The 17,187-nt window shown below is 48.8% G+C and overlaps 1 protein-coding gene across 4 annotated transcripts in view; it reads left to right on the top strand.

Moving 5' to 3' along the window:
* LOC137306415 (spectrin beta chain, non-erythrocytic 1-like) overlaps nt 1-17,187 on the top strand; it is a 235,570-nt gene that overhangs the window by 184,671 nt on the left and 33,712 nt on the right. For all 4 annotated transcript variants that reach the window (XM_067975592.1, XM_067975595.1, XM_067975593.1 and 1 more), the window contains 8 exons: nt 359-517; nt 6,190-6,492; nt 7,722-7,875; nt 9,382-10,252; nt 11,478-11,615; nt 13,685-14,441; nt 15,169-15,371; nt 16,902-16,992. In XM_067975592.1, coding sequence (XP_067831693.1) covers nt 359-517; nt 6,190-6,492; nt 7,722-7,875; nt 9,382-10,252; nt 11,478-11,615; nt 13,685-14,441; nt 15,169-15,371; nt 16,902-16,992 — 2,676 coding nt within the window. The remainder of the gene's footprint in view (nt 1-358; nt 518-6,189; nt 6,493-7,721; nt 7,876-9,381; nt 10,253-11,477; nt 11,616-13,684; nt 14,442-15,168; nt 15,372-16,901; nt 16,993-17,187) is intronic.

The raw sequence follows: 17,187 nt of genomic DNA, 5'->3' as shown, positions 1-17,187 counted from the left end.
TCAGTCTTGGGCGCCGTCACAGCTGAGTCTGATTCTGTCCTCCCTTAACACCCATATATACATGTACTTTCCAGCAGGGATTACTGGAGCGGGAGCAGTGGCTGATTTTCCTCCTCGCTGAGGTGCCAAATCCAATTGTTTATGCCTGTACTGCTGCCCTAGCTGAGAGCAACTAGCTCAGCACAGACCAGGAATCAAACCCTAGTCCTTTAGTGCTACAGCAGGTGGTACCTTTACCCACCGGGAGCTCTGATACTGTTTATCTCTATGGAAAGAACCTGTATATGAAAATAAATGCTAACACCACGTTGGGGTTACAGTGTCCTTTACGTCCTGTTTTTTTCCCTCCCCTCATCAGGCCTGGGAACGACTGGAGAAAGCTGAGCACGAGCGGGAGCTGGCGTTGCGGACAGAGCTCATCAGACAGGAGAAACTGGAACAACTTGCTCATCGGTTTGATCGCAAAGCAGCCATGAGAGAGACGTGGCTGAGTGAAAATCAGCGCCTTGTTTCCCAGGTAACCAGAGACCAGTGCACTCTAGGGTCTGGGACTTTACAGCAGCACAGGGGAGGAATGTTCAAGTAGCTCAGCAACCGCGGAGCATTGCATACAACACAACCCCCATCCCCCCCTCTCCAATTCCTTTCTTCAGAAACACATCAAGTTCATACCATTTATATTATTCAATTCAATATCCTTCCCTGGTAACTTATTCTGCAGCTCGATTACCCCTTGGATGAAAGGTTCTGCGTGACTTCCCTTCTTACTCCTAACTTACTGATTCTTAACATGTGTCTCCTAGGATTTGAACCCAGCACCACAGTAAACAATTTGCCCCGGATCCACTTTGGCAATTTCCCTCATAATCTTGAAAACCTTCAACGAGGTCGCCTCAGGGCCTCTTTTGCCCCCAGAGAAAACAAACCCAAACTCCTTTAACCTTTCCTGCGAGCTTAAAATTCCTGATACCCAGAGTCATCATTGTTACTTGTCTCTGTACCCTCTCAAGGGCAATAAAATCCTTCCTACAATGTTAGCACGCCAATCTGCTGAGCAAGGCAACTCAACTCATTAATTCCCCGCACAATAGCATGACACATATTGCTGGTAAAAAGAAAAACTGCAAACGCTGTAAGTCCGAAATAAAAACTGTAGATGCACATCAGCTTCATCAGCATCTGAAAGAGGAAAGACGATTTGTATGGGACACTTCATCGGTTCTGACTGACTTTCAATGCATCTCAGTGTTTTGTTTATATGAGACATCCCACTACAATGTGGCACAGCAGCACAAGCAGACAAAATGATTCCTCTATCCTTCTCCAAATATTATGATTTATAATCAGTAACTGTTTATAAGGAGACTGTACGTTAGCTGGCAGCGTTCAAGAGAGTTGTTATTTAAGAGATCAGCTCTGGCTATGACCTAACACTTATGGTTTTCAGAGACCCTACAGGTGCCTGCCCTCTCAACACACAGTGAGTAGTAAATTGGCACCCACCAGTACCCAAAGAGGGCAGTAAGCCAGCTCTCAGTAACAACACGTAGGAGGCAGTAAACCAGCTCCCTGTAATACATGCAGGGGGCAGTAAGTCAGCTCCCAATAACACAAGCAGAGGGCAGTAAACCAGCTCCCTGTATTACTCGCAGGGGACAGTAAACCAGCTCCCGGTAATACTCGCAGGGGACAGTAAACCAGCTCCCGGTAATACTCGCAGGGGACAGTAAACCAGCTCCCGGTAATACTCGCAGGGGACAGTAAACCAGCTCCCGGTAATACTCGCAGGGGACAGTAAACCAGCTCCCGGTAATACTCGCAGGGGACAGTAAACCAGCTCCCGGTAATACTCGCAGGGGACAGTAAACCAGCTCCCGGTAATACTCGCAGGGGACAGTAAACCAGCTCCCGGTAATACTCGCAGGGGACAGTAAACCAGCTCCCGGTAATACTCGCAGGGGACAGTAAACCAGCTCCCGGTAATACTCGCAGGGGACAGTAAACCAGCTCCCTGTAATACACGCAGGGGACAGTAAACCAGCTCCCGGTAATACTCGCAGGGGACAGTAAACCAGCTCCCGGTAATACTCGCAGGGGACAGTAAACCAGCTCCCGGTAATACTCGCAGGGGACAGTAAACCAGCTCCCGGTAATACTCGCAGGGGACAGTAAACCAGCTCCCGGTAATACTCGCAGGGGACAGTAAACCAGCTCCCGGTAATACTCGCAGGGGACAGTAAACCAGCTCCCGGTAATACTCGCAGGGGACAGTAAACCAGCTCCCGGTAATACACGCAGGGGACAGTAAACCAGCTCCCGGTAATACTCGCAGGGGACAGTAAACCAGCTCCCTGTAATACACGCAGGGGACAGTAAACCAGCTCCCTGTAATACACGCAGGGGACAGTAAACCAGCTCCCTGTAATACTCGCAGGGGGCAGTAAACCAGCTCCCTGTAATACACGCAGGGGGCAGTAAACCAGCTCCCTGTAATACACACAGGGGGCAGTAAACCAGCTCCCGGTAATACACGCAGGGGACAGTAAACCAGCTCCCTGTAATACTCGCAGGGGGCAGTAAACCAGCTCCCTGTAATACACGCAGGGGACAGTAAACCAGCTCCCTGTAATACACGCAGGGGGCAGTAAACCAGCTCCCGGTAATACTCGCAGGGGGCAGTAAACCAGCTCCCTGTAATACACACAGGGGACAGTAAACCAGCTCCCTGTAATACTCGCAGGGGGCAGTAAACCAGCTCCCTGTAATACACGCAGGGGACAGTAAACCAGCTCCCTGTAATACTCGCAGGGGGCAGTAAACCAGCTCCCTGTAATACACGCAGGGGACAGTAAACCAGCTCCCTGTAATACTCGCAGGGGGCAGTAAACCAGCTCCCTGTAATACACGCAGGGGACAGTAAACCAGCTCCCTGTAATACACGCAGGGGGCAGTAAACCAGCTCCCTGTAATACACACAGGGGGCAGTAAACCAGCTCCCTGTAATACACACAGGGGGCAGTAAACCAGCTCCCGGTAATACTCGCAGGGGGCAGTAAACCAGCTCCCGGTAATACTCGCAGGGGACAGTAAACCAGCTCCCGGTAATACTCGCAGGGGGCAGTAAACCAGCTCCCGGTAATACACGCAGGGGGCAGTAAACCAGCTCCCTGTAATACACACAGGGGGCAGTAAACCAGCTCCCTGTAATACACGCAGGGGACAGTAAACCAGCTCCCGGTAATACACGCAGGGGGCAGTAAACCAGCTCCCTGTAATACACACAGGGGGCAGTAAACCAGCTCCCTGTAATACTCGCAGGGGACAGTAAACCAGCTCCCTGTAATACACACAGGGGGCAGTAAACCAGCTCCCTGTAATACACACAGGGGACAGTAAACCAGCTCCCGGTAATACACACAGGGGACAGTAAACCAGCTCCCGGTAATACTCGCAGGCGGCAGTAAACCAGCTCCCTGTAATACACGCAGGGGGCAGTAAACCAGCTCCCTGTAATACACACAGGGGACAGTAAACCAGCTCCCGGTAATACACGCAGGGGGCAGTAAACCAGCTCCCTGTAATACACACAGGGGGCAGTAAACCAGCTCCCGGTAATACACGCAGGGGGCAGTAAACCAGCTCCCTGTAATACACACAGGGGGCAGTAAACCAGCTCCCTGTAATACTCGCAGGGGACAGTAAACCAGCTCCCTGTAATACTCGCAGGGGGCAGTAAACCAGCTCCCTGTAATACTCGCAGGGGGCAGTAAACCAGCTCCCTGTAATACACGCAGGGGGCAGTAAACCAGCTCCCTGTAATACTCGCAGGGGGCAGTAAACCAGCTCCCGGTAATACTCGCAGGGGGCAGTAAACCAGCTCCCTGTAATACTCGCAGGGGGCAGTAAACCAGCTCCCGGTAATACTCGCAGGGGGCAGTAAACCAGCTCCCTGTAATACTCGCAGGGGGCAGTAAACCAGCTCCCTGTAATACACGCAGGGGGCAGTAAACCAGCTCCCTGTAATACACGCAGGGGACAGTAAACCAGCTCCCTGTAATACACACAGGGGGCAGTAAACCAGCTCCCTGTAATACACACAGGGGGCAGTAAACCAGCTCCCGGTAATACACGCAGGGGACAGTAAACCAGCTCCCGGTAATACACGCAGGGGACAGTAAACCAGCTCCCGGTAATACACGCAGGGGACAGTAAACCAGCTCCCGGTAATACACACAGGGGGCAGTAAACCAGCTCCCTGTAATACACACAGGGGGCAGTAAACCAGCTCCCTGTAATACACGCAGGGGACAGTAAACCAGCTCCCTGTAATACACACAGGGGGCAGTAAACCAGCTCCCGGTAATACACGCAGGGGACAGTAAACCAGCTCCCGGTAATACACGCAGGGGACAGTAAACCAGCTCTCGGTAATACACGCAGGGGACAGTAAACCAGCTCCCTGTAATACACGCAGGGGACAGTAAACCAGCTCCCTGTAATACTCGCAGGGGGCAGTAAACCAGCTGCCGGTAATACACGCAGGGGGCAGTAAACCAGCTGCCGGTAATACACGCAGGCGGCAGTAAACCAGCTCCCTGTAATACTCGCAGGGGGCAGTAAACCAGCTGCCGGTAATACACGCAGGGGGCAGTAAACCAGCTGCCGGTAATACACGCAGGGGGCAGTAAACCAGCTTCCGGTAATACACGCAGGCGGCAGTATGCCAGCTCTGTATAAAACAGTGGGTGAGTAGTAAACTGGTTCTCATGACACACGAGGTGAGCAATAAGCTAGTGAATACATAGTTCTGTAACAGTCATGCTTTATGACTGAATAATGCAGCCATGTTATCAAAAATTCAGTTCAATGTTTTTGTAAACCAGTGATCCGTGTGAGAAATAAAGGCCGGGAATTTCCTTGGAGCTGCTGCTGTTTCGCTTCTGTAACTTCACCGGGAGTGCAAAGGAAACCCTGTTTATGTGCGTGCACAAGATTTCCGCCGTGCATCCGGTGACGTTACGGCAGCAAAGCGGGAGCAGTTCAGAGGAAATTTCCAGCCAAAGTTGCAAACACGGTGGAACCTAGTGCTGCACACTCGGGGCTCGCTGTTGCTGTGGAAAGCGGAACACTTAACAGCCGCGAGCAAACAATCCGGGCTTTTCTCTGCCTCAGCAGCGCGCATTTCGACTTTGATTATTCAGACGTGTTAACGTGATTAACAGAAGCTTTTGTGGTCACCCAGGAGAGAGATGGTGCACTCCCATTTTTAGTGGGAATCTGAAACAAAAACAGGAAATACACAACATTTAAAAGATGACGGTTAAACTTTCACTACAACCTGAGACGGTGGGCCTGACATTTCTTTTCCACACACTGACTGACCTGCTGCTTACTTCCAGCATTTTCTGCTTTTGTTTGAAGCTTACTGCAGCCAGCAGCAAAGTAAAGCTCCCACAGCTATGCCCCAACCATGTACTTTTCTCAGAAGAATTAGCACCAGTCGGTGGTGAAGCGATACTGTTAGTGCGTTCATGAGGATTCCCGCCATTTGGTATGCTTTCACGATTTCGCGAGCCTGAGGAAATCTTAATTATTGCATTCACAGCTTTGCTGTATGTAAAACCAAAGTCTTTCTTCCCTCCTCCGTTTGTCAGTAAGTCTGGGTCTGTTGGCATCAGGGGGAAGGGAGACCCTTGGTCAGAACATGCTGCTGGCGAAGGAGTCTGCGCCCTTGGTGTTGGTCTGCTTTTCTTGTCTTCGGGCTGTTGGGTCCCACTCTGTTCTGCCAGCTTCTCCTGTTTCAATTTCAGACCCGATTTACCTCCACCATCTCAGCTGTTCACACGCTTTTTGTTTCTCTTGGGTTTTTAATTGCTTTTATGCTTCGTCCCGTCATCTAATGTAAAGATTATCTCCGCCAACTAGCAAACAAATAACAGGTCATGCAATTGATTCTTCCTCACTTATGTATGTGTCCCCTTCCCTCTTCTTGTTCTTAACCTGTTCAAATGCTGTTCATTTTTTGGATGGATGTTTGCACCTGGAACATTAACTTGTCTCATTCTCTCCACAGTTGCTGACTGATTTTCTGTGTTTCCTGCATTTTCGATTTTTGTTTCCAATTCCCAGCATTTGCACTTTTTTTTTGTTGCTTTTTTTTATTGAACTTCTTCTGTCTCATGTTTTAAGGACAATTTTGGAATTGATCTAGCAGCAGTGGAGGCTGCCACAAGGAAGCACGAGGCCATAGAGACAGATATCAATGCCTACAACGAGCGCGTACAGGCAGTGGTGGCTGTGGCCAAGGAGCTGGAGGCCGAGCATTACTACGACATCAAGCGCATCACAGTCAGGAAGGACAATGTCATTCGGCTGTGGGACTACCTGCGGGAACTGCTGCATGATCGGCGCGAGCGCCTCATGATGAACCTCGATCTGCAGAAGATGTTTCAGGAAATGCTGCACATCGTGGACTGGATGGAAGACATGAAGGTATGGCGGCATCAGCAAGCTCGCCTCTTTACTGCGCACACCACCTCAAAGAATGTCTGTCTCCGAGATCGCTTTACAATAGGGCAAGGAGAATGCCAAGTGGGAGACGTGAAGGATCAAGGGAATGGGGCATGGATCAAAAGCACAGTCAAAGAGGCTTTTGAAGGCAAGAATGAGTAGGTGATGAGATGAAGCAGTTTGGGTTTCAAAGAGCAAGGGACACAGTGACTAAAGGGGTGGTTGGGAGGAGAAAGCAGGGAACCTGCAGTTAATCCAGTGGCAGAGAAGCAAAGGCTGGGACATACAGCGGGACATGGCTTAGTGAGGTTAGAATTGGACAGTGGAGGGATTTGAAAATGAGGATCTTAAAGCATCAAGAGGAGAGGAGAGGGGGGGATTCTATTCGAGACTGTTACTGGATTCTGATTTTCCTAACTGCCAAGATATACTTCAAAATAAGTACAGTCCGCACTGCTTATAGCGGGTGGGTTGGTGTTAACGCGATTCGCTCAGATTGAGGGTTGGACCTTGGAAAAACGCAGTATTGGTTGGTGCTACTACACACTATGGGGGTAATTTTCCACTTCACCACCTGGTGGAATACATCATTTATTACTTATAGAATCCACTAAATCAATGGAATGAATATCAGGCAGGTTCTATAACGGGCGGGCGATCTGCTCGGCCAAGGTAGCGTTCGGGCAGCGAAGTTGAAAATTAACCCCTCTATTTTCCCCACACAGGCTGTGCAATTTTAGTTCTGTACCTGGTTGAAGATTGTTATTAAATTCTGCCTTTCCGAATGTAGGCTGTGTCTGAGAACATTTTCAGCTGTGTAACCCTAGGGTGAAGTACTGGTGCTTACAGTTCTGTCACTGGTGGCAGTAGTGATGCAAACAGTTTGAGGTGATAAACTAGGGGTATCAATCTCATGAATTCTTCCAATCTGTACCACTTTCAGGCTGGTGCCAGTACCGTTGGGATTTTGACAGTTCTAAGCGTGGTTTTTCATATATTGTACGGGTACCAATACACTAAGTACACCGACTGACAACACTGGTCCGTGTTGGTACTTGTAATGGTATAGAAATGGTAGTGTAACATGCTTGGAAATGACACAGCCACAAGCTTTTGGTATGATCAGTCACCTCCATAGTGTCGTTAAAGGAATGTGCGCCCCTTTAATTGCGATGCCGATACTGAGCCTTGCGTCTGAACTTTTCTTTCAGTGCCGCCTGCAGTCACAGGATTACGGCAAACACCTGCATGGCGTCGAGGATCTGCTTCAGACTCACACACTGGTGGAGGCAGATATCGCAGTCCAGGCCGAACGGGTTAAAACAGTTAACACTGGCGCTCAGAAATTCACCACCAGCGAGGAAGGTACGGTCAAAGCATGCTTAGCGTTTCACACTCCTCCGAGATAGCATGGTTTGCTTAGTGTGATCATACTTCGAATGTGGCACCGGGGCCCCTTTCAGCCTGTCTTACCTGCAAGCGTGGCTCTCTGTAGACCTCTGGGCCTCCATGCACAGCCTGCCCCGCTGAGGAACGTTGATCGAACTGTGATTCTCCTTTCCTTGCTCTCCTGCGAAAGAAGGCCAGGATATGTTGTTGTAGGAGGCAGGGTTATTCTAACTTCCATACAGCAAGTGAAAGCACCCCATCAAAATAGAACTAGTTAATAGAACTCTTAGGCCTGTGGTTTTGTTTCTGTTCCTGCAGGCATGTGCCTGATGCGGCCCATAATGACATCGTTGAAATCGTTGTGGGACATTTGCAGCTGCAGACCTGTGTTCTATCACTCCGTATATCAGTATCCCTGAGAGTGACTCTCAAACAAGACATTGGTTGGGATTGTGATCCTCAACAAGATGTTAGTAAGCAATGCTGGATTAGTGACAGCGTTGCAACTGTATCCGTGTTTCTGATATTGAAATTGTCAGGTGCCGCAGTCTAAAAGGCAAGGCTCCACACTATCACCCACCATCTTGGTGGTCACAATATCTATTTTTGAGGTTAATCGCTGCATCCTAGCAAATGCTGGCCAAAACTGCAAGTTGCATTTGCATCAAAACGGGTGTGCTTGTCTATGAATGAATGAATGAGAAGCCTGCCCCCTCACACCTGTACAGAGCATTTTTACAAGGCGGCAGTAACGTAGCCTGGGTATGATTGAAAAATAACCCCCGACATAGGAGTATCCATTCAGAACAGGACTGCTGATGACCCTGTTCAGAGTCGTAGCTGCATTGAGAACTATCTGGTCCCATATTGACAGGTTTCATTATAGCTGATTCTAGTGACACTTCCCTCACTGCTGTCATTAAACGAGACGAGCTTTCTACCCAAATATCCCAATTTCCCTAAATCCTCTCGAGAATGTTCTGTCCCATCATCTATCCATGATGTCAGATAGGAGGGTGTCTCTTAAAACTGAGGGGTGAACAGTGACGGGGAGGTGTTACACGTACCTTATCTAATAGCAGCTAGAGCGATCTGACTGATGGTCGAGTACACTTCCTTTTCAGCTTGAGCTGAGGGTTAGTGCAGGTGATTTTATTATTGTACGGATCCACTCAGAATCTGGCATTTTCACAACCTCCGGAACATTTAGTACTCAGGCAGCAAATGGCACTGTACACGGTAAGTGTAAAAATGTGCAGGATTTGTCGCAGTACGTCACATCGTACCAAATCACTTGTCGTACAACAGGGAGGGGAATCTGGTGAAGCAATTCTGAGCAGTGTTACATTGCACGCATAGTCCTCACAGTTTACACCAAGTGTCCATTAAGGTAACTGTAAATGAACAACCAGCAGGTGAAAAAGGGTCATTTACACTTCTCTCCGTAAATGACATTTAAAATAGTAAACTTTTTTTTGCTAGGTTACAAACCATGTGACCCTCAGATCGTCCGTGACCGTGTCACACACTTGGACCTTTGCTATCAGGAGCTGTGCAAGCTCGCGGCAGAACGTCGCGCGAAGCTCGAGGAGTCCCGCCGCCTTTGGAAGTTCTTCTGGGAGATGGGCGAAGAGGAGTCCTGGATCCGGGAGAAAGAGCAGATCATGTCGTCAGAAGATTGCGGAAAGGATCTGACCAACGTCATGCTGCTGATCAGCAAACATAACGCTTTCAAGGACGAGATGAGTGGCCGCAGTGGTCCCCTGCAGCAAACAATAAGAGAGGGAGAGGGCCTAATTGAAGAGGGACACTTTGGAGCCAGGGAAGTCGAGGAGAAAATCACGGACATTCGAGAGCTATGGGCACACTTGGAAGAGTTGGCAGCCCTCCGAGAGCAGAGACTGGACGAGACCTCCAATCTGTACCAATTCCAGGCTGATGCCAATGACATTGACGCTTGGATTCTTGACACCCTGCGCATCGTGTCCAGCAGCGACGTTGGCCATGACGAGTACTCCACGCAAACACTGGCCAGAAAGCACAAGGACGTGGAGGAGGAAATTCACAACCACAGACCTACCATCGATGCCTTGCACGAGCAGGCCCGCAGTCTGCCGGCTGACTTTGCCCACTCTCCCGAGGTAGACGGCAGGCTGCCTGTCATTGAGCAGGGATACGAGGAGCTGGTTGCCCTGGCACAGCAGCGGAAGCAGACGCTGCAGGATGCGTTGGCACTTTACAAGATGTTTAGTGAGGCGGATGCCTGTACGCTTTGGATCGATGAGAAAGAGCAGTGGCTGAATGCCATGGAGATCCCTCAGAAACTTGAGGACTTGGAGGTTGTTCAGCACAGGTATGACAGCCAAAGTAAATCTGTTTTTTAATAAACAAAGTTAATAAATTTAGTGAACTCTGAGTGCAAGTGTAGCCTGGCAATGGGCATTCTTCACCTCCACAAGGCACTGACTCGTACTAGACCATGGGGTTCAAAGAGTTATGGAAGTATACAGCACAGAAGGAGGCTGTGCCTGTGCCAGCTCTTTGCTAGAGCAATCCAAAACTAATCCCACTTCCCTGCTCTCTCCTCATTGCCCCTTTCAAATATTTATCCAATTTTCCCTTAAAAGATACGATGGTTTCTGCCTTGGCCGCACTGTGTGGAAAAGTATTCCATGCTCCAACTGCCCTCTGAGTAAAGAAATTTCTCCTACCCTCGCTGCTTACTATCTTAGTGACAATTTTAAATTGATGACCTCCTCTTCACTGACTCCCCAATAGTCTTGCCCTGTTCGCTCATTCGGCATCCTTTGAAATTTTAAAAGTTTCTATTAAATCGCATCTTAGTCTTCTCCGTTCCAGTGGATATAGTCATGTGTGCAGTTTTGGGTACTCCATTCTGGGCAGGACATTAAAACCAGAGTGACCCATTAGGTCCACCAGGATGATGCTGGGAATGGGAAACTAGTTACAAGGAGACCTGAGACACTGGGACTATATCCACTGGAGCAGAGAAGACTAAGATGAGATTTAATGGAAACTTTTAAAATGACAAAGGATGCCAGTATTTGAAGGAGGCCAGGAAGTTCTCCCAGCACCCTAGCTAATATTCCTTCCCTCCTCAACAACACCACTGCAAACGGATTAACTGATAGTTCATCTCTGAGACCTTGCTGTACACAAAGTGGTTGTTGAGTTTGCCTACAAAACAACAAGTAACGGCATTTCAAAAGTGATTGATTGGTTTTGATGTCCTGAAGATGCAGTAAGGTGCTATGTACTGTACTAGGCCTTAAGCTCTGGAATTCCCTTCCTGAACCCCTCTCTCTTCCTTTAAGAAGCTCCTTAAATCCTACTTCTTTGACCGAGCTTTTGGTCACCTGTCCTAATATCTCCTTATGTGGCTTGGTGTCAAATTTTGTTTGATAATCGCTCCTGTGAAGCGCCGTGGGTCGTTTTACTACGTTAAAGGCGCTATAGAACTGCAAGTTGTTGTTGTACATAAATGCACGCTACTCTTCTCATGCACTGAAGTTGAATAAACTTACTTTCGTTTGATTTTTGTTTTGCTTTACTATTAGGTTTGAAACACTTGAGCCAGAGATGAACACCCAGGCATCCCGCATCACAGCGGTCAATGAAGTTGCCAGTCAGTTACTAAGCAGCGAGCATCGCAACAAAGACGAGGTCATTGGCATGAAAGACCAGTTGAATTGCAGGTGAGCCTAACGCAGTAGTACAGAGGCTGCTGACATTGTAAATAAGGACAGCAGAACTGCCACTAGAAATAAACACCAAGGGAATTTCTTTGTCTACTCTCACCCAAGTTATCTGTCAGTTTTAATAGAATGTACACAACTCATTTATGCATTGTCTGTGCACTGTTTCCTGTTATTTTTCTGGTTACTTTCCTCCAATTTCCATCTTTTATTTTAATTTAGCTGCCTGTTCTATACTTGCTGATTTACCTCCCCTTCTCTCCTACTCCTTTCAACTGTTGTAATGTGCTACATCTAAACCCGCACTTAGGTTTCTCAATAAAAACACAAATTTTAAAACATAAATGCCTGAGCGAAATCAATGTTTGCAGTGGGTACTCAGGAGTGTGTCATTATTACGGGGGGCCCTGAGCGTGTGTCAGTATTTGTAGGGAGCCCTGAGAGTGTGTCAGTCATTACAAGGGGGTCCCCGGGAATGTGTCAGTATTGACAGGAGGTCCCTGGGAGTGTGTCATTATTTACAGGTGGTCCCCGAGAGTATGTCAGTGTTTACATGAAGTCTCCAGGAGCTTGTCCGTGTTTACAGGAAGTCCCGGGAGTGTGTCAGTGTTCACAGGAGGTCCCCGAGATTGTGTCAGTGTTCACAGGAGGTCCCCGAGATTGTGTCAGTGTTCACAGGAGGTCCCCGAGATTGTGTCAGTGTTCACAGGAGGTCCCCGAGAGCGTGTCAGTGTTCACAGGAGGTCCCCGAGAGCGTGTCAGTGTTCACAGGAGGTCCCCGAGAGCGTGTCAGTGTTCACAGGAGGTCCCCGAGAGCGTGTCAGTGTTCACAGGAGGTCCCCGAGAGCGTGTCAGTGTTCACAGGAGGTCCCCGAGAGCGTGTCAGTGTTCACAGGAGGTCCCCGAGAGCGTGTCAGTGTTCACAGGAGGTCCCCGAGAGCGTGTCAGTGTTCACAGGAGGTCCCCGAGAGCGTGTCAGTGTTCACAGGAGGTCCCCGAGAGCGTGTCAGTGTTCACAGGAGGTCCCCGAGAGCGTGTCAGTGTTCACAGGAGGTCCCCGAGAGCGTGTCAGTGTTCACAGGAGGTCCCCGAGAGCGTGTCAGTGTTCACAGGAGGTCCCCGAGAGCGTGTCAGTGTTCACAGTAGGTCCCCGAGAGCGTGTCAGTGTTCACAGGAGGTCCCCGAGATCGTGTCAGTGTTCACAGGAGGTCCCCGAGAGCGTGTCAGTGTTCAAAGGAGGTCCCCGAGAGCGTGTCAGTGCGCTCAGGAGGTCCCCGAGAGCGTGTCAGTGCGCTCAGGAGGTCCCCGAGAGCGTGTCAGTGTTCACAGGAGGTCCCCGAGATCGTGTCAGTGTTCACAGGAGGTCCCCGAGAGCGTGTCAGTGTTCACAGGAGGTTCCCGAGAGCGTGTCAGTGTTCACAGGAGGTCCCCGAGAGCGTGTCAGTGTTCACAGGAGGTCCCCGAGAGCGTGTCAGTGTTCACAGGAGGTCCCCGAGAGCGTGTCAGTGTTCACAGGAGGTCCCCGAGAGCGTGTCAGTGTTCACAGGAGGTCCCCGAGAGCGTGTCAGTGTTCACAGGAGGTCCCCGAGAGCGTGTCAGTGTTCACAGGGGGTCCCCGAGAGCGTGTCAGTGTTCACAGGAGGTCCCCGAGAGCGTGTCAGTGTTCACAGGAGGTCCCCGAGAGCGTGTCAGTGTTCACAAGAGGTCCCCAGGAATGTGTCAGTGTTTATAGGAGGTCCCCAGGAATGTGTCAGTATGTACAGGGGGTCCCCGGAATTGTGTCAGTGTTTACAGGGGGATCCCTGAGAGTGTGTCAGTATTTACAGGGGGTGTCTCTGGGAGTGTGTCAACTTTAGGAAATTGTGCTCCTTGTGAGGAACCACACGTATTGGGAAACCGCAGGTACACTTGCCCCCAATTTTCGGTCCATTGATTTCCTGACATGCACGCCTGGCGGACAAGGCTTCACACTGAGAACACACACTCATAAAATCGGTCCTCTAGTGCTAATCCTGAGTTTATGCCCAAATCAAACTAACTTTGATAATTTCCTAATTTACCTGTTTCAGTTGGGATCAGTTCCGTGGCCTGGCGGATCAGAAGAAGGAAGCGCTCAGCTCTGCCCTCAGCATTCAGAATTACCACCTTGAGTGCAATGAGACTAAATCATGGATTAAAGAGAAGACCAAAGTCATCGAGTCAACCCAGAGTCTCGGAAACGACCTGGCCGGAGTCATGGCCCTTCAGCGCAAGTTGACTGGCATGGAGCGGGATCTGGAGGCCATTCAGGGCAAACTGGACGACTTGCAGAAAGAAGCTGAAGCACTGGCCTCAGAACATCCAGAGCAGGCAGAGGCCATCTTGGCCAAGCTTTCAGAAATCAACAGCGTGTGGGAGGACCTGAAGGACACCATGAAGAAACGGGAGGAGTCGTTGGGAGAAGCCAGCAAGCTGCAGGAATTCCTGAGGGACTTGGATGACTTCCAGTCATGGCTGTCTCGAACACAGACCGCCATCGCTTCGGAGGATGTGGCCACGTCATTGACAGATGCGGAGAAGCTCCTCACCCAGCACGAAAACATCAAGAATGAGATTGATAACTACAAAAATGATTACGAGAGGATGCGAAATGTCGGGGAGGTGGTGACACAAGACCAGACCGATGCCCAATACATGTTCCTGCACCAGCGGCTGCAGGCTCTTGATACAGGATGGAATGAACTGAGCCAGATGTGGGAGAACAGGCATAACCTCCTGGCACAAGTGTACGGGTATCAGATCTTCCTGCGTGATGTCAAACAAGCGGAAGGGTTCCTTAATAATCAGGTATAGTAGCGAATGAATGGAATGCACAGCCACAGAGCCAGGACTAATATTAGTAGAATAATATCGGTTGTGTTAAGAGTAAATAGCGAGTAACTGTTTCCACTGGAGGAGGGTTGGTAACCAGAGGACACAGATTTGACAAAATAGCCAGGAAGGGAGATGAGGAGAAATTTTTTTACGCAGCGTGTTGTTATGATTTAGAATTCACTGCCTGAAAGGGCGGTGGAAGCAGATTCGATAGTAACTTTCAAAGGGGAATTCGATGTACACTTGAAGGGGAAAAAATTGCAGGGCCATAGGGGAAAGAGCCAGGGAGTAGGACTAATTGGATAGCTCTTTCGAAGAGCCGGCACAGGCAAGGTGAGCCGAATGACCTCCTTCTATGCTGTACGATTCTATGAATGCCGATGAGGTTCCATCCCCAATCTGTGCTGAGTTAGCTGATCCCAGCTGGGTCAGTGGTCTGGGGAGTCTCAATTGGCCTCTGTGCACCTGGCTTAGGGAGGAGAAAAAATCAGCCAAAGTGTCCGCTACTGATCTCTATCCACCGACTCCTGCTGAAATTGTGCCAGGCAAGGACAAGAGGAGGCTCAGCTGTGATGCCCCGCCACATGAATAATAGGAGAGGTACAGGAGGCCTGATGGTGGAATCATACCTTCAGGAGAGAAAAATAAATAAGCAATTCTGGCCGCTCCGTTCCTTATGATTTGTTTCCCTTTATTTCAGGAGTACATGCTTTCACACACAGAGATGCCTGGCACCCTGGAGATGGCCGAGGCTGCCATCAAGAAACACGAGGACATTGAGACCACCATGGATGCCAATGAGGAGAAGATCAACAGTGTGGTGGATTCAGGCAAAAAGCTCGTCGGCGAGAGGAATGTCCACGCTGACAAAGTCCAGGAGAAAGTGGACTCCATCGATGAACGGTTGGTTTGCCCCCATACTTTATCGGCAGAATTGTCCAAGACTGCACCACTGGCAGCGTATTGGAAAACTGTGGGTTATGCTTCTGATACGCCACCTGCTGCCTGCATGTGCTGGCGGTGGTGGGGTCCCTTGGAAAATTCCGTCCTATATTTTAGTGTAAAGCGTTAAAAGATTTGAATTACACTCCCCATCGCTTAACAGCGAGCACGTTCGTTCGAAGACGATTTGCCCGTTATACGCAATGGCAGGTGTAACGTATGTAACATCAGGGGACCCGGAGTGCCGGAAAAAGTTAGGATTTGCTGTATCCTGTCAGCTGATTGAGGGGTGCTGTTAACCAGGGGATCTTAGTTTTCATCGCCGTACCTAAAGCGAGATGCAAGTCCTGCTAGTTTTTCCAAAAGATTTCAGTAAATTCTCTACCTGTCCCCTCTAAATACTTCCCCTTAAAGGGTATTTGTAACATTTGTTGCTCCTATAGGAGTGATGATAAACACAACCATGCAGTGCAGAGCAATAGATCAAAATTCCTGGAATTTCTGCCCAAAATAAACGCCATGATGTGGAGATGCCGGTGATGGACTGGGGTTGACAAATGTAAACAATCTTACAACACCAAATTATAGTCCAACAATTTTATTTGAAAATCACAAGCTTTCGGAGGCTTCCTCCTTCGTCAGGTGAATGTCAGGATTTCCTGACATTCACCTGACGAAGGAGGAAGCCTCCGAAAGCTTGTGATTTTCAAATAAAATTGTTGGACTATAACTTGGTGTTGTAAGATTGTTTACAAAATAAACGCAGCACTTAAGACACTATAACCGGCAACTTTGAAATTGACGTTAATGCAAATGATTAACAGTTATAAGCAGCCGATATAAGCGACTGCCCATTTTGAACATGGACATTTTAAGTGGTGAGGACTGTACTGTAACAGTATTTCTGACTTCATTGCTGTCGAAGCTCTGTCATTGTCCCATCATCCCCGCTCCAGTTGAAACATGTAATTTTCTTCCCTTTGTGAGTGCATAATCTATACAGACACTCCGTTGCAGTGCTGAGGGAGTGCTGCATCGTCAAGAGTTGCCGTCCTTGTTATGAGACATTAAAAGCTAGGCGTTCTGCCAGCGCCCTGGCTAACAATCCTCCCTCAACCTACACCAGTTAAAAAAAAATACAGTTTAACTAGTTATTCAGCTCCTTGCCGTTGGTGGAATAATGTTGCCACAGATAGCTGCTGTTTCTGTCTGTGCAGCAAATACTGCTTTCAAAGAAAATTCATTATGTGAATTGATTTGAGACATTTTGACAACATGATTAAAGAGTTATATATCTGTAGATTTTTTTTTTATTAGTAGAATTTTTTTTTTTTAAGATCACTTTCAATAGAAAGTATTTGCCCTAGGTATTCCTTCTCCTTTAATTGTAGGTTTGGAGAATTGGGGCTCCTGTATGTTCTGCAGGTTTCCTACCTGTTAGTACCACTGTCGATTCAAGTTCAAATTTATCTTCAAATGTTATGATTTCAGGCACGGAAGGAATCGCAAAACTGCCAGCGAGCTTGCCAGTCGGCTCAAGGACAACCTGGAGCTGCAGAAATTCCTTCAAGATTGCCAGGAGGTAACTTTTATTTCAGTTAGCTGGGATGTGCAGTCCTGGGTACTCAGTACATACAGGAGTTGAACTATGGATTCCATGATGGGAGTGTTTTAGTGTCTTTATAAATGAACAGGCCAAATGGTCCACCTCACCTGAGTCTATCTCGTAAACATTGGAGATCATGCTCTTCAGAGCTTACAGCAGATTCAGTAGTAA

Source organism: Heptranchias perlo, chromosome 43 (assembly GCF_035084215.1).
Source record: "Heptranchias perlo isolate sHepPer1 chromosome 43, sHepPer1.hap1, whole genome shotgun sequence".
Taxonomy (NCBI): Eukaryota; Metazoa; Chordata; class Chondrichthyes; order Hexanchiformes; family Hexanchidae; genus Heptranchias; species Heptranchias perlo.
Note: the sequence above shows the minus strand (reverse complement) of the source record. Positions and strands in the feature narration are given on the sequence as shown.